Raw genomic sequence first — 24,220 nt, 5'->3', positions numbered from 1 at the left:
ACATACACACTCAGAGGTTTTATATACATATACTATATCTATATCTATATATACATACAGAGAGGTTTCATACATATATGTGTATATCTATCCATCTGTCCTTGCTGAAGATGACACAATTTTAAAGACACTAAAAATGATTTTTAAGATCTATCAGAGGGAAAAATTCCTGAGTTTTTCAAACTCAAGAATGTAAGTTCTCAAGAACTGTAATGTCAAAGAATTTGCAAAAGAATAAGTGAAATCACAGATTGCAAAAATGGCTCTCCAAGTAGAAATCATAACCTATTTGCTTACTTTCTTATTCATATAAAAATCTTTTTGTTCTATTCATGAGAATATTCTATTTGTATATTAAGACTATCCTTGATAACAAATATTAGAAAGGAACTAGCACATTTTTATAAACTATCATCTAAAGAAGTCTGCCTTTCCAATTGTGCCATTGACTGAGTTATAGAAAATAAAATCCAACTGTTTATTGTTTGTTGATGTTAAAAAAAAAAAAAGAAAAAGAAAAGAAAGTGATTTGGTAGAGCAAAATGCAGGCAGAAAGCTGTTTTCCCATAAAATGTGTCCCATGCAGATATTTGTATGTGGTTCATTACTAGATGTAAATGGAGAGAGAATTTTATTCAATTATCCTTTGATCATGAATATTAAACAAAGTATAAAACAGGGAAAAGGAAGGAAAAGAGAATGGAATGAGCATTTATTAACCACTTACTATGTGCCATACACTGTACTAAGTAAATGCTTTACAAATACTATTTCATCTGATCCTCAGAATAATCTTGGGAGGTGGATGCTATTATTATCCCTATTTGACAGTTGGGGAAATTGAGGCAGATCTAAGTTAAGTGAGTTGCCCAGAGTCTGAGCCTGGATTTGAATGTAGGTTCCTGGAAAAAAAAAAAGAGAGACATACACCTATCTATGGTATAATGAAATATAAGGAAGGATGTCTTGCATATTCTTTAAAAAGAGAAAGAGATTGCCTATGGCTAGTTGTAGATGACACTGTGCTAATGGCATTGAATCCGGGATTGTCTAGGAATTGGTCTTGCAGAAAAAACCAAGTGCGTGAAAGAAGCTTGCAGATTAGACTGTGCAGGCGCTCATTTGGACAGGAAGCCCCTTGAATTATCCCATCAGCCCGTAATTTCTTGGGTAAGAGCTGAAGACAGAAAGCAGGCGAGACCCAGAATTGAACACAAGACGCAAAGCCTTGTATTATTTGGGAAATTATGTCAAAAGAAATTCACAGTATGTGTCTAGGACAAGCTGTCAATTAGCAGGCATATTTATTAAGTACCCCACACTTGCCATGTATGGTGTGCAATAGGCTATAAAGATATATATGAGACAATCTGTGTTTTATTCTCTCAATGTGAAAAAGGATACATGAGAATGTACATAGTAAATATGAGAAATCTTAAGGAGGAGGCACTGGATGCTTAGAGAGATCGGCAAGGGCGGCATGTGGAAGGAGATTTGAGAGCATTTTTGAAGCTGAAAGTATGGAGAGTAAGAGGGACAAACATCATGCAAAGGATTCAAAAGTTAGATGGGTTGTCTAATGGATAGAGTGCTGGACTCTGTGTGGTCAGAAAGACCTGAGTTCAAATCTGGTCTGAGATACTTAGTGGCTGTGCCACCTTGAGCAACCTGTTTAATCTCCATCTGCCTCTGTTTTCTCATTTGTAAAATGGGGATAATAATAGTACCTTCCTCCCAGGGATCAAATGAGATGATTTATATCAAATGCTTTGCAAACTTCAAAATGTTATATACATGCTAGCTTTCATCATAACTAGAAATGGAAGATAGTATACCATTTGTCAAAAATAGCAAAAAGCCCAGTTTGGCTATAGTGAAGCATGAAGGAGAGTAATGTAGAAGAAGGAAGGATAAAATCAGTTTGTAAAGAGCTTTAAAATGACAAACATAAGAGTTTTTACTTGATCTTACAGGTAATAAGGAGCCACTGGAGTTTATTGAGCAAAAAGAGAAATGGTCATACCTATACTTTTAAAAAATTGCTTTGTCAGCCAAGTGAATGATAGCTAGGAGACAGGATGAACTGGACTTGATCAGGGAGAACTATTTGGATTCTCTCTTAATAGTTTAGGAGAAAATTAATGAGAAAAAAAGCAATGGCTTGAATTTGAATGGCTACCACATGAATAGAGAAGGGGACAAATGTGACAGATGTTTTTGATGTATCAAAGTGGAAATCAACTGTGTAGAAGTATGATATGCCATGACCCCTAAATTCATTAACCCTCTGCCAAGCTACTGATGTGTCTTTAGGAACATAATTAGACTGGTCCTCAGATAATAGATGTATTTTTCCTGATAAAAAGTAGACTTAATTATTATTAATCATTATTTAATAATAGCTCAGGTAAAGATTTGGTGGAAGATTTGATTGAAATTTGTGAAATATTATTTACCCATTACCATTAATAATTAATAATTTACAATTTGCATGTATTTTTTTTTGCCTTAAAACATATTTTTTCTTTTACCGGTAGATGATATGAATATTGCATACCAGAAACTGTGTAAGCTCATTAGAGAATACCTTGGTTTGTCTGAACAACTTGCCAAGTCTACACCTGGCACTTCAGGTACTATAAAAATCATTTTAAACTGTATTATTCAAATGCTGATACTAATTTATTGTTGTTTTTTCCAAAAAATTTTTTTTAATTAATAGTATGTAGTTCTCTAAGAGAAATATCCGGGTCCAAGTCAGTTTCTATATTTTTAGGATTGTACATTAGAAAATCCCCATGACTCAAGTGACCCTGGGCAGGTCAATTAACTTCTGAAAAGTTAGCCACTCTTCCCAGTTGCTTCTTGAGTTGTGTTCATGTTTTCTCAACATTTATGCTATTTAAGTCACTAGTTCTGAGGAAGTTTGACTTTAACTCTAGTCTACCTCCTTACTGTAATGGAACTCATGAAACACAATAAGAATTATGATAGGCAGTGCAGCAGAGGCTAGGTGGATTGTTGCCCAGTCAACTAAGCTTCAAAGGGAATCAGTTTCCTTGATAGTACAGGTAGTTCCCTGAATGACACTGGCATTTCTCAAAAATCCAGTCATGTTTCCTTCCCCTTCTATCACCAGCTTCTTCTTAATTTGCCACATTTGACCTGTCTAAAAATCAGACAATTTCAGGGTATAGTGGAAAGTAGCCTTGACATGCTACTTAATAAAGCTATTTACAAAATATTATCAGGGACTTTTAAAACTCTTTAAGATATTTATGCATAATGTGGTGTGATAAAACTGGATCAGGAGTCAGAAGGTCTGGGACCATATTTCACTTTGCCCACTGAGAGAGCAAATCATTTCACATCTATGGGCCTCAGTTTCCCTATCTGTAAAATTAAGATGTTGGATAATCTCTTAAGTCCCTTCCATTTCTAAAATTGCATGGTCCTATGATTCTTGTATCACCTCTCAGTAAACCTTCTAAATTTATAGGAAATGCCTGCTTAGTTTGTGAAGAATTAATTAGACACACAGCTCTAGTCTATTTGTAGACCATGGGAAAAGTCATCGAGAATAGTGAGGCAGGAGATAAGCCCAGGCCAGCTGCTTCTTGTCATTCTTCCTTCAGATGGATAGCCTCTACATTTCAGAGAACCTCGGAAAGGAGACACCCTTTCAACTCTTATTTCTGTATTTTTCAGTTAACAAAGGGTAAAAGGCCCCCGTCTATGTTTTTTGCTTAGAGGCCCAGAATGTCAGCCCTAGCACACTGTCATGATTGAAAGAGAAGACAAGTTAAATTAATGGACAAATTATAGCTGCATATATCTTAATCTCTCTGGTCCCCAGATTGCTCCTCTTCTTTAAAAAACAAAGGTGGTTGGACAAGATGATCATTAAGACTCAGTTTCCATCTCTGTAAAAATGAAGTTAATCATACTTGTATTACCTAACTCACAGGGGTGTTGTGAGAATCAGTTGAGATAATATGTATAAAATACTTTGTATAAATGTTAGCAATAATTATTTAACATCAATAATTTATAATGAATAATGAAGCTGATTCCTGGTTTGTTTGTTTTTTTAAACCAGGAGTTTTTTTTTTAAACTAGGTATTCCTCCTAGTCTAAGTGGAAAAAAACAAGATTTTGATCACATGCCTTTGGTCATGGATAAAATAATAATTGAAAACAGAATAGAATGGCAAACTTTTAGATCATTTGAACACTTATATCATAAAAACAGACTTTTCTTTCTTTTTTGCTCAACTGGTCTAGGAAATCCTTGAACTAACCAAAGTTTCCATAGTACAAAGGCTTAAAAAATTTATTACAAAAATAACTGAATTAAATATGTGCTTTCTGATGCTGCATATATTAATTTTAATGTATTAAAATGGCCTTTATATATATATATATATATATATATATATATATATATATATATATATGTATTCTATTTATTTCTCAATTTGTTTTTACTCTGGGTTGGCAGAATCCATGGTTCCAAATTAAGGTGTTTTTTTTCTTTTTCTGATGCTGGGGTTAAGTGACTTGCCCAGGGTCACACAGCTAGGAAGTGTTAAGTGTCTGAGAGCAGATTTGAACTCGGGTCCTCCTGAATTCAAGGCTGGTGCTCTATCCACTGCACCACCTAGCTACCCCCAAATTAACTTTTGAACTATTGACTCAGATCCTCAATATAAGGATAATATCTTTCTAAATAAAATTATAAATTTAAAGCATTATTCAGAATTCAAAAGTAGTAAGTACAAAGTAGTAAGTACAAAGTAGTAAGCCAGAGAATGGGAATGAGCTAGCTAAAGATTTTGGACTAGGTCAGAAAATGACATATCATGAATTGAATATTCTAGTACATAGATTGAGTTCTTTTAGCTAAAATAGAAAAATGAGTCTAATAACTTTACTCATTAAAATATGTTGTGTTATAAATAATGCATACCTACCTAGTTTGGGAAATAAAAGACATTCAGGTTGAAAACACTTAACTCTGCTAAAGCACAGAGTATCCCTTTGGACCTACTCTATTTTAGTCATTCTCCCCATTTGGCCAATTCTCCTTCCACTCCTCTCTCCTATCTCAATCTTCAGGAACAAGGTTTTTTTTTTTTTTTTTTTTTTTTTTTTTTCTGCCTTCCTTATGGGAGAAGGCTAATTAATAACAGTTCCTCAAAGTCCTGCTAGTTTAGGCCACATTTATGCACTATATAACAAGAGCCTTCTGAAGATAAACAATGATTATTTGGTCTTTCTATTGCATTGTATTGTATTGATTTGTATTGATTAAATAAATGAATAAAATATATAAAGCAATACAGATGAGGTTGGTGTAAAATCTCTGACATTGATTGAAGAAAATTGAAGAAATTGAAGAAAATTTATAAACTATATTGTGACTTCTCAAAATTATATACTCTTAGAATTTCTTGGGGGGCAGAGTGAGTCAGGAGCTATGATTTACATGTGGAGAACTCCCAAGGTGGAATCTCTCCTCCCAGTACAGATGGATAATTTGTCTGTGGCATACACTTTTAAACAGTTGGTTGAGGACAATGAGAGGTTTCTTCTAAGAATCTTACAAAAGAGTTTTTCCCTTAAAAAAATTGACAGCTCATAAATTAAATGATCTCTAGGATTTTCTTATCTCTAAGACTTTATGCTAAGAAGCTAATGAGAAAGCTGATTGACATTATCTCTAGTTTACGGGGCAGTTACCCACTTTTTCCCAGTGCTAAGAATAAAGGATCAGATCAGGTTAATTTAGGGGTTGTTCTTAAGCCCATAATGGTCTAAAAATTTCAGAATTGGAAAGAATATCAGAGACCATAATCTAGTCTATGTCTGAATACCAGTCATATTTACAATATCCCCAATATACAGCCTCTAGAGTACAAACCCACTACCCCCAAAGCATGCCCTCCCGTAGCCTATTCCACTTGTGGACAAGCTTTGGTTGTTAAAAAGTTTTCCTTCAATTAAGCCAAAATCTTCCCTGAAGCAATTTCTCACCTCCCTTTACATCTAGTTTTACTCTCTGGGTCCAAATCAAAGTAAATTCAATCCCATTTATGTATTAAGATATTTGAAAACAATTATGTCCTCCCCTCTGCTACTAGTTATGTATTTCAATAGTTCCACTTCTTTCAATTGATCCCGGAAAGACATAGTATCCAGTCCTCTAACTGTCCTGGCTAGCTTCCTTTGAATTCTCAAAGAAAATAGAAAAAGAAAAACAGAAAAAGGCAAATAAAAAACAAAAACAAAACATTGCCATGTGCCCTACAGAACATCAGAAGGAATTCAAAATATATAACAATAAATTTCCATTTCAAGAACGCTTATATAATAATAGAAAAGATATTCATGATTGTCTGCCTCTTCTTTGCTTTCTTATAGGTTATGCTTTTGTTCTCTTCTATGTACTTTGTCCTTTATTCTTTTTTTCCCCTTTTATCTTCCCCTACTTCCCCTAAGCAGGTTACAGTTAAATAGATAAATAGATACATAATTAGATGATAGATAAGTATCCATCATCTGTCTATGTATTCATACACAGACTTCTCTTTAGCTTATCAATATACTTTCTAAATTGTAGCACTTAAAAGGAAATAAAGTAATTCTGAGGGGTTGTGACCAAATTGCTTTACAGTTGGATTGTTGTTTTGCTTAGATGCTGCAGCTTTTACAATGCAGTTGAGGAGAGAATTAGGGCTTTCATGTTGTTTATTTTATTTTATTTTATTTTATTTTATTTTATTTTATTTTATTTTATTTTATTTTATTTTATTTTATTTTCCGGAGACAACTGGGATTAAGTGACTTGCCCAGGGTCACACTAGGAAGCTAGAAAGTATTAAGTGTCTAAGGTCACATTTGAACTCAGATCCTCCTGATTTCGGGGCTGGTGCTCTATCCACTGCACCATCTAGTTGCCCCTTCCATGTTGTTTAATTTTATAACTGACTTATATTGAGTTGACAATTTAATATCACCTCCTTTTCTCTCCACACAAACTGTTATCCAACTTGCTTCTCTAGGTTTACTTGAAAACCCAGAAATCCAGGTAAAGAACTTTATCACATCTTATTTCACTAAATTTGATCTGTTATTTTAGCCTGTTGAGATATTTTTTGGAGCCTGATGATGATGTTTTTCATTGTGTTAGCCTGTCTCTCAGCTTTATTTCTTCTGCAAATTTGCCTTGCTGGCCATTGATGGTTTAATCTAAACCACTGGTAAAAATGGTAACCAATGGTAATTAATGTTAGTAAATACAGTGCTGAGGGCAGATCCCTGATTTCTCTACTAGAAAGCTCTCTTTAAGTCAAATTTGACCCATTAAGGAGACTATATGTTTTCTTCCTTCTTCCTTCTCTCTCTTCCCACTCTTCCTTCTTTCCTCTCTCCTTCCCCTTCCTCTTTCCTTTCTTTGCTTCCTTCCTTCTTTTCTTTCTTTTTTTTTTTAACAACTCTGCATTTCTTTCCCAAGTTGGAAGTGCTGGGGTCTACTTATGAGTAGGATCCTGCTACTTATTGGAATAGGAGCTTTGACTTGCAATGTTTCTGACCTGGGACAATTCATGCTTCCTTAAGCAATTTGGTGCTTTCCTAACTCCTGAGAACTCCCCATTTTGTTGCCAGTCTCAGTCTCTCCAGGAGCTGGGATTATAGGCTTGCACCACTGCACCAAACAATGCCAATATTCTATGAATGTAGTCATTCAAATAATTTAAAATCCACCTCACTATATTCTATTTTATGTCTCTACAAGTTACCCAAAACCATAGCTCATTACTTAACCACTTAATCCCATGGCCTCAGAAAAAAAAAAAAAAAAGCATAGCAAAAGAAACTTTGTCATTTTTTTTGCTGAGATCTAGACATAGTATAGCTACCTCATTACCTTGATCCACTAGTCTAGTTTCCCTAATAGAAAGGAAATTAAGTTACCTTGACATGACTTGTTTGTGGTGAACCTGTATTGGCTTTTGGAGATTCACTACTTTATTTTCTAAATACTCCCTAGGCATTCCTTTAATAACACATCCTGAAATCTTGGCAGAAATCATAATCAATTTTTATCAATTTAGATTTTTTTAGATACTACCTTCCTTTTTTTTTTTATTTTGAAAATCAAGCCAATATCTTCTTCATTCTTTCACTACCCTTCCCATTCACTCTGATTTTTCATGTATTAACTGATAACAGATCAGCATCTGTTTTTTTTTTTTTTTTCAGTACCCTTAATCTAAAGTCCTGGGAAAAGCTGTTAGTAAATACAGTGCCAAGGGCAGATTTTTGAGTCTCTCTACTAGAAAGCTCCCATCAACTCAAATCTGACCCATTAATGACTACATTTCTTCCTTCTTTCTTCTCTCCCTTCTCTCTCTCCTGTCCCTCATCTTCCTTTTTTCTTCCTAACTTCTTTTCTTCCTCTCTTTCTAACTTCTTTTCTTCCTCTCTTCCTTCCTTCTTCCTTCCTTCTTTCTTTCTTCCTTCCTTACTTCCTTTCTTTCTTTCTCTCTTTCTTTCTCTCTCTTTCTTTCTCTCTCTTTCTTTCTTTCTTTCTTTCTTTCTTTCTTTCTTTCTTTCTTTCTTTCTTTCTTTCTTTCTTTCTTTCTCTCTCTTTCTTTCTCTCTCTCTTTCTTCCTTTCTCTCTCTCTTTCTTTCTTTCTTTCTTTCTTTCTTTCTTTCTTTCTTTCTTTCTTTCTTTCTTTCTTTCTCTCTATCTTTCAAAAAAAAAGAAGAATCTGAGGTAAATTGTTGACATAATCTGGACTCCTTAAATGTCTCCGCTGTACATTTAACTTCTATAGTCCTCAGTTTTCTCATGTGTAAAATGAAAGGATTTTATTTAAATATGTCCTCATAGGTTCTTAAGACTAGGAAAGAACAGGGTCTTAAAAGGTTCCTTCCTTAATGCTTTTGGAAGCCAACTTCTGATGCACAGATAACTCAAAGCTGTTCTGAGGTCTCTTCCACACATAGGAAAAAGAGATTAGTTCTTTTTTAGCTCATAGCATCAGGGGCTCTTTCAGCTTCTACAGGCATGCCCAGAGAAACTGAAAAAGCCCAATAAGTTTTTTTTTTCTTTTGGACTGCTTTGCCTCTATCTCAGTTGCCATTCCTTGAATTCACTTTAGGATGAATGCATTCTTTTCACATACTCTCATTCTCTTACTCCCTAGCTTGGTCTATGTAAATCATTCCAATAATTTAACTTAGCAAAATTTGGAATAGAGGACCTTCATTATACTTCTCATTGTTCTCCCCAAGTGATATCCCCATGTGGCCATATTGGTCTTTTTAGATAGATCTACATTTTCTTTCCTTTATAATAATTTCTGTTCTTCAGAATTTGATTCTTGAGAGTTTCTCTTCCTTTTAAAGATGTCTTCCCCAGTAGAATTTTAGGCCAGTGGATTTTAACAACCCTTTCTCTGAAACCTTTGAGGAATATTTTCTCAATATTCTTCAAAGTGTATGTTAGACTATCCCCAGATTTTTCTCTTTCTATATAACAAATTTTAAAAGAAAATGGACACTGTCATTTCTTTGTCAGCCTTTTATTTCCCTTTTGATAAAAATCTCTTTCCCTTCTACCATTAGAAGAATTATATTAATGGTAAATCAAGTTAACAATATATCAACTACAACTGTTCTACTTTTGTCATATATTATATATATATATATATATCTGTATATAAATATATATTTTATATGTGTGCTTACATATGTATTATATATATATACGTACACACACACACACATATATATATACATATATATATATATGTAAAGAGAAATAAATAGAGTAAAAGAGAGAGAGACAGAGAGACATAACCCCAATGTATGAGGTCCAATGTAACCAATGTTTTTCATTGCTTTGGAGGGTCTTAAAAGAGTTAGTTCTAGTACTAAGTCATTTGAGGGTAAGCATGAATTGTGGCTTACTTTGAGATTTCTAGGTGTAGATCAGTCTCAGTACTATACAGCTTTTGAATAAACATCTCTAGATAAAGAAGTTACAAAATGTAGTAGACTCTCTGATTTTTCCCTAATTTGGTTATGATCTTAGTAACTTAGTCTTAATAGGAATAATCTCTTAAGAATCACTATGAGGCAATCACTTTGTCAGAGTTTTCCATAGTACATTTGGTTTAAATCTAGAGATGCTCTTGATTATATGACTTTTCTCTCTGAATCAAAGAGTGGATTCCATTATGATTGAAGGACTCTTTGTCTACCTCATTAATGTTATTGGAGGCCTTTAAGTGCTCCTCTAAGTATTAGGATTGGTCTTGAAGGAAAAGGGTAATTGCTAGTCCTTTCTCTGTAGAAAATAGCAAATAGTTTCTTGTGAATAGCAACGGGAGCACAAATACCTCTATATTTGAGTTTGAAATATTTAGGACTTGAACACCTATGCTTTCTGTTATAAGACTTCTTCCAAATCACATATACATCTTATGGTATCTGCAGGTCAACAGATTCAGTGCTTACTGCTTCCCTGCCCTCCTTTTAAGGTGATAAAATCATGTGAAATTTTATCCTTTTAAAATCCCTAGGAACATTTTCTTGATCACTTCTGAAACTATATAACATTTGTATATGTAAATCAGCATCATTGTTTTTCTGCATTCAATATTAATTTTCTCAGTTAAAATTTATTTGTATACAATTTCCCAGAAAAGAGAATTCTAGATTTTGAGTATTTTCATGAAGCAATGGCTGGATGACCTATGTTTCTAATTTTAGCTTGGTTCTATTTTTTTTTAAGAACCTAAATATATTACTTGTAAGAATGACTCTCTCTACTATTGGATTTTCTGTAATTATGGTGTGTTTCTATGACTTTGTTTTTAGTTAACTTCTGTTTATATTAAAGCAGGCCCACCCTCCACCAGGAGGACTCTCAATGGGATGCCATCATTCCTAATTCCATCCCCAAGACGCTTGGCAAAACTGGAAGAAGAAGGTGTTTTAACAGAATTTCCCTTTGGGGTGCAGATTCATGAAAAGATGTCTGAAAATGAGGAAGGAGAAATGCATAAACTAAAAGTGCCTTCCATCAATCAAACTGCTTCTCAAGATTCTAGCCCAGATCTACCTCATGTTTCCCAGTCAGCCCAAGACAAAGAAGCTAATAATCCTGAGCCCACAGATTTACCTGTAAGTCAGAAACATACTAATGGAACAGGAGTTGAAAATTCAGATATCAATTCTAAGAGGAATAGTCTTGATAAGGAACCATTAGCCCATACAACAGGCTCCTCTGAAAGCCAGAGCATGTCTCATCAAGAGCCATCTCAGAGCCCTCAACTGGACCAGGATGAGGAATCAGGTGAGACCAAAATTCCTTCCAATCATTCTGAGCCTCCGAAGAAGTCTCACCCATCTCCCTCCAGTTCTCAGACCCTTCAGAATAAGGAAATCAGAAGTGATGCATCTCCTTCCAATTCTGAACTTCCAAAAGAGCCTGAACCAAATCTACCACTTAGCACTCAAACTGTCCAAAATGAGGACTCAAACGAAGTCCCTCATGTTAGTCCTTCCCACCCTGAATCAGCACAGCCCCTTGACTCATCTCCCCAAGAATCTCAGTTACCTTTTAAAAAAAGAACCCATGAGACAGAAGCCATTCGAGTTGATACCCCTTACCCTGAAGATCTGCCAAGAGGTCAAAAAGACACTCAGGAAAAGGATGCTCCAATCTCATTGCTCCCTCCAAATAAGTGGGCTCCTACCAGGTTGCCACAGCCTCGAACACTAGCTCCTCTGCAAAGTAGGAGGCCATCCCCCAGACTGGAAGCTCCTAGTAAGTCACCCAACAGGGAATCTTCACTGGGACAAATGGTAGACCAAAACATAACTCCTCCCAGGCCCCAACCCTCACAGGAAGGGGAGATCAAACTTCCTCCCATCAGCCCTCTCAGTTCCAATCCTTCCCAGAACACACACTCAACTCCCCCTGATAATGCCCTGAAAACTCAAGAAGAGAAAACTGGTGAGATCAAACTTCCTCCCATCAGTCCTCCGCATCCTGAGCCACAATTGCACCCCAGCCCCAACTTGACTGTAGGAGAAGAGGCCCATCATGTTAAGCTCCCTCACCTCTCCCCTCCTCAAGGTCCAGATCAGCCTCAAGCCCACCGACAGAGGAAAGAAAAAAAAGCTCAACGAGAGTTGACCTTCAATAAGAAGATTACAGACAAGCCTCCAAATCAGGAGTCAGATCAGCAGGGGAAAGCCAAAAAATCCTCTCTCAAAAAGGAGACAGCCAAAGGACCAGCCCAGCTAAAAAAGGCAAGTTTGGAGTCAGGAGACCCAAATAAACAGAATCCTACAAAACTGCTGGGACCCACCAACCCGAGCCCACCTGAAGACTCCAAGCCGAATCATGAGGGGGAAATTCCTCCTGAACAGGAAGATAAAAATCAAAAAGCCCTTCATTCCAGCAAGAAAGTTTCTGCTAAGCTCGCTAAAAATGAGCTAATTTCAAAGATGAGAATGCCTAAAAAAGGGGCTATTCCCAAAGAGAGAGAATCCTGAAAGCTTATCCCAGTCAGGGGCCAGTGAGATCCCAATGATCAACCATCAACGATCTCAGGAGGGATGAGTCCATAAAGGCAGATTCCTCTGGAACAAAACAATTTTGTCAGAGTTAGGAAGACAGTTTAGTTATAAAGGAACAACCAGTGAAATGGGGGGGGGGGGCAGGCGTTATACAAAGGAGAAAATGTGAGACCAGAGAGACCTTGGCCAAACCCTCAGAGAAGGAGATCTTGTCCCCAGCCAAAGAGACACAAGCTAATGGCAAGAGAAGCAGCCCGACCAAGGAGTGTTCTGCAGCATCGTCTCCTAAAGACAGTACATCTTCTGCCAAGCCACAAACCAAAGGGCAAGAGCCCAAAGCTGAGACATTTGTTCAGGATGAGGTGCCCCTGCCCCAACCAGCCATCACTCAAGGAATAAGACCCCCAAAAGGAGGGTGCATTCACAACCCCGAGTAATGAAAGCAGAGGCAGTTCCCAAGCAGAGTAGGAATGTGGGGAGGCTTTCTGTCAGCATGAATCAGTGTAGTTGGAGGGACCCTAAAAACTCAAGTCTCCTCCGCACAGACTTCAGGATGCTACAGTGATATTACTTCAGTTTTTTCATCTGTAAAATTAAAGGGTTGCATTCAGTGGCCCCTGTGAAGGCGCCTTCCAACTCCAAATCTGTGATCCGATCACAGATATCTTCTGACTAGTCAGCTTATGGTAGAAAAACAGCTCTAGCAACCGAGGACCCTAATCTGGCCTGCCAGGCTTCCCAACAAACATGTCTTGTAGCCACTGAAAGGAGACCATAGGCAAAAAGGACTTCTCTTAGCCCCCAGAAATGCTTATTTCTGTTCTTTAGAGAAGAGATCATTGAGGAAATTCTCTTCTGAATTAGACCTGCCACAAGCAACAGTGATGACGCTCCATGACCCTGATGTCAGAGAGTCATAAAGGTCCCTTCCCCAAGAACCACTCTGGCTTTAATGAAAGAAATGGGAATTAAGCAGAGATGTGCAGAATGGAAGTTAAGGAAGTATTTTCCTTTGAGACTTTTTCTTTGGGTTTCCATTTAAAGCTATTGTGTGATCAAACACCTCATCCTCAATACCTCTCTCCTCTCTTTAGTTAGGGATCTGAGGTCACTTAGGCCGTCTATCTGATGCCAAAAATGTTAAAGTTAATATATACATCAGCCAACTTAATGTGGGGAAGAACATCAATCACACCAGTGGTTAAATTATTCAGTAATTATTTGTTGAGGGTGGGACACAGCATCATGCTAGGAGATACTTGGTATCACCCAGGGAAGACCATTGGCTGGTTGGGTGAATTTTGCCCTTGGCAGCTGGTTGGATCCAGGGTATGGCAACATAGCCTGATGGTGGGTTTGAAGCTGCCAAGCTTATACAATATCACTTGTGAGAGAGTGACTATGAGGGAGAATGCTTTCTTTTAAAAGTCCCATGTCTAAGGTGTACTATACTAGTCAACAAGCATTTGTTAAGTGCTTACTTTGTGCCAGGCGCTGTTCTAAGCAATGGGGATGCAAATTGGAAAAAATACTTCTTGACTGACTACAGTCATATATGCATAAATAAAATCTTTAGCTTGATGATGTTATTGATAAGTCCTACACCATACCCTAAAATACTTTATAGAATTGCCCAAGTATATGTGAAATGTAATGTTACTGACAATTTGCATGTAAATAAAATCATATTTTAAATATGCTAGAAGATTTTACTATTAAAAATATTTCCTGCTATAAATCATTTTGTGATGCAAATAAGTACTCGATTTTCTCTCTTCCATCTCTGAAAAAAGCAATTCTTTTTATACCTCCCCAATCAATTTGCTGTTTCAAATACCATAACAGCTATTCCAAACAGTTTCATTTTTCTTCAACAAAATGCCACCTCTTCTTCCAACTCTCCTGGTCTTGCTGAAGAAAAAAATAGGCTATTTACCTAGAGCTTCCTCCTCTAGTCTCCTTATACCACATCACTTAGATGTCTCCCACTGGCTCCCACACATCTCTCATGAATACATGGCCAAGGCAAACCTTTCTATGTGCCTTCTTGATTAAGTTCCATTCCCCTTCAGAAAACTGCTCCATCACAACTGCACTGTCTAATCTTCAATTTCTGCCTGCCCCTGGCTGATTTGTTCCTGCTCCAAATACCCATCTTTCTCCCTTATTTGATCCATCCATTTCCAATAGCTCTCATCCCGTATCTTCTCCATTTTGTGGCTAACCTCCTTGAAAAGGCCATGTCCAATCTGCCTCAGCTCTGTGCAGTCTGGCTTCTGGCTTCATCATCCAGCCCACACTGCTTTCTCCAAAGCAAAGGCCTCAGGCTGCTTCTTTCTTGACTTCTCTGCAGCCTTGTTCTCCTCACAGCATTACTTTGGCTTCTTCGCCTATCCTTGTGATTGTTCTTCTCGGGCCCCTTACAGTCTGCCTCCCCAACCTCTCATACATAGCTGCTTCTTCATGCTCACACAGCCACACGTGCTACAGGCCCTCATCACCTCATGTCTGGGCTTCCGGTTGGCCTCCGGTCGGTCTCCATACTGACTCATCCTCTGCTACCATAGTTATCAATTGAGTCTAGCAGGTCTTGCTTCTAGTCCACCCATTCCAGTGGCTCCCTGTTACCTCCTGGACCAAATGAAAGATGCTCTGTTTGGCTTTTAAACCCCTCCACAAAGTGGATTATAGAAAGACCAGGAAAGATTTAAATGAACTGATGCTGAACGAAACGAGCAGAGCCAGGAATATATTGTACACAATAACAGCAAGAATGTGCGATGATCAACTATGAAAGACTTGATCAGTGATCCAAAGCAATCCCAATAAACTTTGGGCACAAAATCCATCTGTATCCAGAAAAAGGAGACTGAATGTAAATTAACTCATGCTATGTTCATTTCTTTTTCTGTTTTTTTTTAATCTCTCCCATGGTTTTTCCCTTTTGCTCTGCTTTTTCTCTCCCAACATGATTCATAAAGCAATGTGTATTAAAAATTAACAAACTTACTGCAAAAAAATAAAGCCTTCCACAGCCTGCCTCTTCCTACCTTTCCAGTCTTTCTACAGTTTCTTCCCTCAAGGTACTCTATAAACCAGAGACACTGACTTAACTGCTGCTCTTCCCATATGATACCCATTTCCTATCTCTGTGTCTTTGCACTATCTTTCCAGGTATGAAGTACTTTTCTTCCTTATCTTCAAATCTTAATTTCTGCTGGAGCTTTTCCTGTTCTATTGCTAGTTCTTTCCCTTATGATGAATGAAGTGAGTTTTGTTTTGTTTTTATTCAAAAACAAGGTATGACTATAAAGGAATAATATTAATTTTCTTGTATGGTTGAGATATATATATATATCCAGTTATGTACATGTTATCTCTCCCATTGGAATGAGCTCTTTGAGCATAGGGCTTGTGTTTTTACCTTTCTTTGTATTTCCAGTGCTAATAAGTGCTTGTTAACTTAATGATGCTATGAAAGGTATAAAATAATGAGACTGAAAAATTTAAACTAATATATCAAAACTTACACATATGAATGACACATTTGCAAAAGTCACTTTAAGAAGCTACATGTTTACTGTAACCATTTGAGAAAAGTAAATTAAAAGCATTTTTGGAAGTTTTGTTTTGAAAGTGCCTTTAGAACCAAGATTATCAACCATACAAGAAAATGAATATTATTCCTTTATAGTCATACCTTGTTTTTGAATAAAAACAAAACAAAACTCACTTCATTCATCAGACTTGACTCCAAATAATTTTAAATTGTTTCCCAAAATTTAATCTTTTTGCTACTGATCCCTTTCAAAACTCCAATCTTATTTTAAGCCCCCTATAACCTTCTTGCTCTTGTGATAATGAAAGATAGTGGAAGGCAACTAATGGGAGTCCACCACAAAATTTTCTCATCTTAATTGTGCCCTCATTTCTGCCCACCAATCCCTTTATTCTTACCTCAGTGAGTCCCTTAATAACCTTAAAGTTTCTATTGTAAAACCTCTTTTCTCAAACCACCTACTCCATTTCCCCCCTTCACTCTCAGGAGAGTACCTTAACAGAAACATCTTTTAAAATTTAAATTTCACTTTTTTTAAATTAGCAAGCTTTTTTTTGCTTTCTTGCCTCTTTTATTCCTGGAAAGAAAAAAAAAGATTTTTAAAAAGCTCTTGTAACAAGCATAATCAAGCAAAATGAATACCTATACTGGCCATGTCTATTATTGTTCAGCCCTTTTTTGAAGAGAATCAATGACCCTAACTAGATATAGATTGACATGTGGACAAATTAGTTTTAAGTAAAATAGCAGCTGCATGTCATCTGCCTTATTCTCTCTTCATGAATTATCAAAGTTCAGACAAAGTCATCAAAAGTCAAGACAACTAGCAAAGGCCTAGAATGCAGGAGATGTCCTTGGTGTCTTCCATGTCTGACCAAGCTCTAAGAATTCCATAACACTTGTTTCAGCTACTTTCATGGTTTATGGAACAGTCTGTTTTTGTCTGCCCCTTTTGCCAGGGAAAGCTTTCACATGCTTGGGATAAACATCTCCCTAACTCACTGTTGAATTTGAGAGTTATCAGTTACCCTCAAAATTTAACTTGCCCGCTGAGAGGGTTTACCAGGAGCTGGCTATATATAAATTCTTGGAGCCACAAGTGAGAGTTTGGTGGAGGTGGACAGTAAAGGTAGATGAGCTGCCCTGAAAAGAACTCAGAAGGCCCTAAACCAGAGCTGTTACTCTTGGACACTCCATACACTGCACTGGTGATGTCTATAATGTTTGTCTCATTCTATATATTAATGCCTTTCTTTCAGAAAATGAGTAGCTTTCATCATCATTGGTCCTCCAAAATCATGATTAAGCATTGCATCAATAACAGTTCCCATGCCTTTGTATATTTTTACTGTGTTGAACTTTTTATGGTTTTTGTACTTTTTTATGTACTTTACTATACACTTATCTATACAAGTCTTCTCAGGTTTCTCTGAAACTATCTCATTTTTCATTTCCTATAAGAGTTACATTCATATGCCTATTGTTCAGTCACTCTCCAATTGATGACAGTCTCTCAGTTTCCACTTCTTTGCCTCCACAAAAAGTACTATAAATACTTTTTTCTCTCTAAGAGGTATTACTAGATCAAAGGATATGTATAGTTTAGTTTCATTTGGCACATAATTCCACAGTGCTTTCCACTATAGTTGAACCAATTCACAACTTCATCAACAATCCATCAATGTGTCTGTTTTCCCATAGCTCTTCCAACATTTGTCATTTTCCTTTTTTGTTTATGTTACCAATCTGGTGGTGTGAGATGGAATCTATAGTTGTTTTATTTTGCATTTATCTAATTATTATTGATTTGAAACATTTTTTTCTTATGGCCATAGATAGTTTAATTTTTTTCCTTAAGAACTGCTTATTCATATACTTTTACCATTTATCATTTGGGAAATTAGTCAATAAATTTAAGTAGCTACTATATGTCAGGAGGAGGAGCCAGAAGGAACAGTATATAGAGCTCTGGACCTGCAGAGTCCAGAGAACTCAGGAAGATCTGAGTTCAATTTTAGCCTCAACTGCTTCCTAGATGTGTGATTCTAGGCAAATCACTAACCCTGTTTGCTTCCATTTGCTCATCTGCAAAATGAACTGAGGAAGGAAATGGAAAATCACTTCATTATTTTTGCCAAAGAAACTCCAAAAGGGGTCATGAAGAGTTAGACATGACTGGAAATAACAAAATGTGCCAGGCAGTATATGAAGCTCTTGGAAAACTAATAAAGACAAAAGCCAATCTTAACATATAAACAACTGTGTGCAAACAAGTTATATACAGGATAATTTAGAGATAACAGAGAAAAGACCTTAGCAGTAAGGGAAAACCAGGAAAGGCTTCTTTTGGAATATGGGATTCTCAAGCCATTCTCCAATTGAGAAATGGTCAAAGGATATGAACAGACAATTCTCAGATGATGAAATTGAAATTATATCCACTCATATGAAAGAGTGTTCCAAATCACTACTGATCAGAGAAATGCAAATTAAGACCACTCTGAGATACCACTACACGCCTGTCGGATTGGCTAAGATGACAGGAACAAATAATGATGAATGTTGGAGGGGATGTGGGAAAACTGGGACACTGATACATTGTTGGTGGAGTTGTGAAAGAATCCAGCCATTCTGGAGAACAATCTGGAACTATGCCCCAAAAGTTATCAAACTGTGCATACCCTTTGATCCAGCAGTGCTGCTATTGGGCTTATATCCCAAAGAAATACTAAAGAGTGGAAAGGGACCTGTATGTGCCAAAATGTTTGTGGCAGCTGCAGCTCTTTTCGTAGTGGCTAGAAACTGGAAGATGAATGCATGTCCATCAATTGGAGAATGGTTGGGTAAATTGTGGTATATGAAGGTTATGGAATATTATTGCTCTGTAAGAAATGACCAGCAGGAGGAATACAGAGAGGCTTGGAGAGACTTACATCAACTGTTGCTGAGTGAAACGAGCAGAACTAGAAGATCACTATACACTTCAACAACAATACTGTATGAGGATATATTCTGATGGTAGTGGAAATCTTCAACATAAAGAAGAGCCAACTCACTTCCAGTTGATCAAGGATGGACAGAAATAACTACACCCAGAGAAGGAACACTGAGAAGTGAATGTAAATTGTTAGCACTACTGTCTATCTACCCAGGTTACTTATACCTTCAGAATCTAATACTTAATGTGCAACAAGAAAATGGGATTTACACACATATATTGTATCTAGGTTATACTGTAACACATGTAAAATGTATGGGATTGCTTGTCATCAAGGAGAAGGAGTAGAGGGAGGGAGGGGATAATTTGGAAAAATGAATACAAGGGATAATGTTATAAAAAATTACTCATGCATATATACTGTCAAAAAATTATAAATAAAATTTTTAAAAAAAGAATATGGGATTTTAGTGTGGACTTGAAGGAAAAAACAAGGAGAGCTAGGGAGTGAAGATGAAAAGGGAAACAATAAGATGCATGGAAAGACAGTGGAAAATGAAACTGCCTTTTGAGCAAGATGAAGTGTTTTGTTTAAGAAAAAACAAGGGAGCCATTGGCACTAGATCTCAAAGTCTATAGAGGCAAATAAAGTGTAAAGGGTGGGGTGAGGGGGAGGATGGTGCCCAGATTATTAAGGGCTTTGATTGCCCAACAGAAGATTTTTATATTTGATCCTTGAGGTAATAGAGAACCACTAGAGTTTATTGATGGGGGAAAAATGAGGAGGGGGTTAACATAGATCTATACTTTAGGAAGATCACTTTGACAGTCAACTGAAAGATGAAATATAGTCAGAAAATACTTATGCCAAGGAGAACTCTAGATATAAAATGATGAAACCCTGCCCTAAGTTGATAGTAGTATCAGAGAAGAAAAGGGGACATGAGCCAGAGATGTTACAACGTAAAATCAACAAGGCTTAGAAACATTGGATATGGAAGGGGAGAGTGTGAGAATGAGGACTTGAGGGTGATACCTAAGTTGGGGACTAGGAGGATTGGCAGTAACAGGGAAAATAGGAAAAAGGAAGATTTGGGGGTTGGGAAAAGAAGTTGATGAGTTTGGTTTTGGATATGTGGAGTTTGAGATGTCTATGGGGTATCTGGTTTAAAATGTCCAGTAGGAAGTTGAAGATGTAAGACTCAAAGTCAAAATGATAGGTTAAGGCTAGATAAGTAAATGTGAGAAGCATCAGCACAAGGTGATAATTAAATCTATGGGAGCTGATAAGATCACCATGTGAAATCATGTAGAAAAGAGCAGAGGGCCTAGGACAGAATCAGGGAGACAGAAAGGTCACGAAGTAGAAGTATTGAGAGAAGGCCATTAAACTTGGCAAATAAGATACCATTGGAAACTTTGGAGAGACTACTCTTGGTTAGACAATGGCTTGCAGAGAGTTAAGAGAATGAGAGGAATGGAAGTTGAACCTGCCCTTCTCAAGGAGTTTAGCCAGAAAAGGGAGGAATGATCTGGAACAATAATTAGCAAGTTCTTATAAATTTGAATCAGGTCCTTGCAAATGATGCCTTTATTAGAGAAACTTGTTGCAAAGATTTTCCTCCTTTTCCCCTGTCCAGTTTACTGTTTTTATGACATTTGATTTGCTTGGCCACTTCTTCAGCTACTTTTCACTAAAATCTCTCCATGTTTTTCTCCTTTAGTGAACTCATCAGTTCCCATATAGTCAGTAATGGTCTCTGTACAGATGCCTCCAAACCTCCATATCAGCCCTATCTCTCCCCTAAATTCTAGTCTCATGTCATCTACTGCCTACAGATAGCACCACCACATTGTCAGTCATTCACTACATGCAACATGGAGCTTATCCTTCATTCTTTGCTGTTACTCCATCCCCTGTATCCCATCAGTTTCCCAGTTTGTCATTGCTACATACTTCTCTCAAACCCCTCCGTTCCTCCCTACTCCCTAACTACACCAGTGCTGGCCCTGATCACTCCTCATGTGCTCACTAGGATCCAGCCAAATTGGCCTATTTGACATTGTTCCCCTGTAATATTCCACCTTCCCTTTGGAATGCATTTCCTTCTTTTTTTACAAATTTTTTTCCTATTTTTTTTTATTTTTCAATTCCTAATCTTCAAAATTTTAATTCTAGCATCACCTCGTTAGGCTTTTCCTGACTCCTTTAATTGTCAAATCTAACCTCATCCCAAGAAAAAAATCTTCTGTATTCTGTATTTACTTTGCTGTGTACGTATTGTTTCTTCTTATTGGAATATAAGCTCCTTGAGGACAAGATCTGTTTTTCATCTTGTCATTAAGTACCTGGGGCACAGATGCTTAATAAATGTTGGATTGAATTGAATTGACTTCCCTTTTAATTATACTTTATAAGCTCAGATTTATGTGTAACAGGTTTTATTAAAGTTAGGAATCAATCAATAAACATTTATTATCTATGTGTGCTGGGCACTGTGATAAGCACTGGGAATACAAAATCAGACAAAAGGCAGTCCCTGACTTCAAGTTGCTTATGGTCTAATGAAGGAGACTTTATTGTTCAGCCCCACTTGGGTTCTTTTTTTTACAAAGATAATGGTTTGCCATGTGCTTCTCCTGCTCATTTTACAGATGAGGAAGCAGACAGAGTTAAGTGACTTGCCCAGAGTCACACAGCTAGGAAGTATTGGAGGTTGGATTTGAATTCAGTTTTTTTCTGATTCCATGCCTGGCTCTCTACTCATTGTACCACCTAGCTACATGAGGGAACATACAGACAAATACACACAAAACAAATTCTATAGAGGATAAATAGGAATTAACTAATGAAATGTAGTCACAATAAGAGTTGAGTCTCTTTTGAGGACAGTTGTATCTCTGAGATGCTCCTAGGAAAACTTAGCTTTAGATTTTGGTAGAGATGATTCTGTGAGCACAAAAAGGACTGCCACAAACATTTTTGCACTTTACTTTTAATGGAAATAAACATTTCCCTCATAGAGATGGATGAACTATCCTGATAGTAAACACTGTGCAGTTCTTGTTTTTCATTTTCATTCAGCTACTTCTGAATTTTCTAATCACTGTAGTCAAATTAATCTTGATGTCTGTGAGAGTTCTGGCCAAGATGAATAAAGGCAGTGCTGTCCACCAAATCTTTTACAGAGAGCATTCACTTTTCTACTCCACCATTGCTATGGTGTGTTGATTCAGCTTTCCCTCTGAGTTAGCAACAAACTTGTTTATAGTTGGAGAAGCCCTCTCACCTGTTGACATTGTTTTTTGAGTAGTTGTCTTGCCTTGGGGCCCCTGCTGCTGCTGAATTAGAATATTTAGCTTGGAGAGGATAAGTCAGTGATTGGTCCAGCACTGTGCAGTTGCCTTCATCACTCTTACATACATAGCATTTCTTCTCCTTATAGTGACATAGTCTATCAAATGTCCATATTTGCCATGACAGAATATCCATAAAGTTTTATTTCGCTTAGGGAAACAGAAGACAAAGTGATAAGAAGATCTTGGGTAGTAAGGATCCATGTCCAGACAAACTCTAAGCACTGCACAGAGCCTGCTTTAGCCTTATTGGCACTGGAACAAATTGCTCTCATCCACTCATTCCACCAGGGAAATCTATGCTTGGGGTAGATGGTCTTCCAACTCACCATTGGATTTGAGACCCCTCAGTTACCCTCAGTCTGGTTTAGCCCACCTGCTAAGATGTGTGGCAGCTGCATAGACAACAATATTTTGGAGCCACAAGTGAAAGTTGGATAAATCAGGTGGACACCAAAGATGGTTGAGCAGCCCTAAAAAGAGTTCAGCAGCCCTCACACCAGAGGTACTGGTCTTCCCTGAACACCCTACATTATATGTGTATGTGAATGTGTGTGTGTGTGTGTAAATATGTATATATATATATATATATATATATATATATGTATGTATATATATATATATTCACGCATATATACTACTATATGTACATGGTAATACACATATAATAATGTATAAATCTATAAAGTAAAGATCTACTTTAGATAGGCAGACTTACTATAAAATAAATAATAGATAAATATGCATATAATAAACATAACAAACATTAATTCTGATAATATGCACTTTTCCTAACATAGTAATAATGGTTTTATCATAAAAATATATGCACAAAAGTATATATTCAGCAATATCTAGTGAAAAATTAGTCTTTAATAGTCAAAGGAATTTAATCCCCTATTTCCCATAGGTTCGATGTTTCAACATTCAAGTTTTTACTTTTGCTCCATTTTATAGAAACAATACCCTTGGGAAAGTTGTGGATTGACTGGATAGATGATAGATAGACAGATAGATATAGCATATCTATCTGCTATATGTTAGATCTATCTATTTATCTATCTACACATATATATATATATATATATAGTTTAGATAAGATATACCATATAATAGATAGATAGACATTATTTATCTATATACTATATGGTATAACTATGTATAGTAGACATGTAAGATATGATAGCTATATAGAGAGAATCATATCTATAATATATATCCATATAATATATATGGTATATCTAGAATATATAGATATACAACATCTATAGTAAATATATCTAGTACATAGGATAGATGAAGTATATAGTATAGATATATTAACTATATCAAGTATATATATATACTGTATCTGTAAATATTTCTACCATATAGTACATAGTAGAGAGTAGATAAATAGTCATATCTGCTAAATATCCATACCATATACTATATCTAAGATATAGTGGATAGATTTATTATGAATGTGGTATATCTATAGATAAGTCTACTTTATAATAGATCTACCTACCTATACTCAGTGTGTGTGTGTTAAATAGAATATAATTTCAGAGGGAAGGCATTAATAGCTGAGGAATTGGGGGTAGGGGAGGAAGAGGAGAGGATTGACCAGAAAGAGCCTCTTGCATAAAATCAGTATTGAAGAGAATTTTGAAGGAAAACAGGAAAGCCAAGAGGCAGAGGGGGGATCACCAGTGCAAAGGTCAAAGTCAGGAAATCAAAGTGTTGCACGAAAACAACAATAAGTAAGGCAATGTGCCTGC

The 24,220-nt window shown here is 36.5% G+C and overlaps 1 protein-coding gene across 5 annotated transcripts in view; it reads left to right on the top strand.

The window, feature by feature from the left end:
* The window catches only part of LRGUK (leucine rich repeats and guanylate kinase domain containing), a 122,005-nt gene that overhangs the window by 56,195 nt on the left and 41,590 nt on the right, over positions 1-24,220 (top strand). For 3 of the 5 annotated variants that reach the window (XM_074267883.1, XM_074267885.1, XM_074267886.1), the window contains 2 exons: positions 2,538-2,633; positions 10,916-15,903. In XM_074267883.1, coding sequence (XP_074123984.1) covers positions 2,538-2,633; positions 10,916-12,579 — 1,760 coding nt within the window. In that variant the 3' untranslated portion in view covers positions 12,580-15,903. Of the gene's footprint in view, positions 1-2,537; positions 2,634-10,915; positions 15,904-24,220 lie in introns of those variants that run through there. The other 2 variants (XM_074267884.1, XM_074267887.1) reach the window with 2 other exon arrangements.

This window comes from Sminthopsis crassicaudata, chromosome 5, assembly GCF_048593235.1.
Source record: "Sminthopsis crassicaudata isolate SCR6 chromosome 5, ASM4859323v1, whole genome shotgun sequence".
Taxonomy (NCBI): Eukaryota; Metazoa; Chordata; class Mammalia; order Dasyuromorphia; family Dasyuridae; genus Sminthopsis; species Sminthopsis crassicaudata.
The sequence above is the reverse complement of the archived record's forward strand: the minus strand, read 5'-3'. Positions and strand labels throughout refer to the sequence as shown.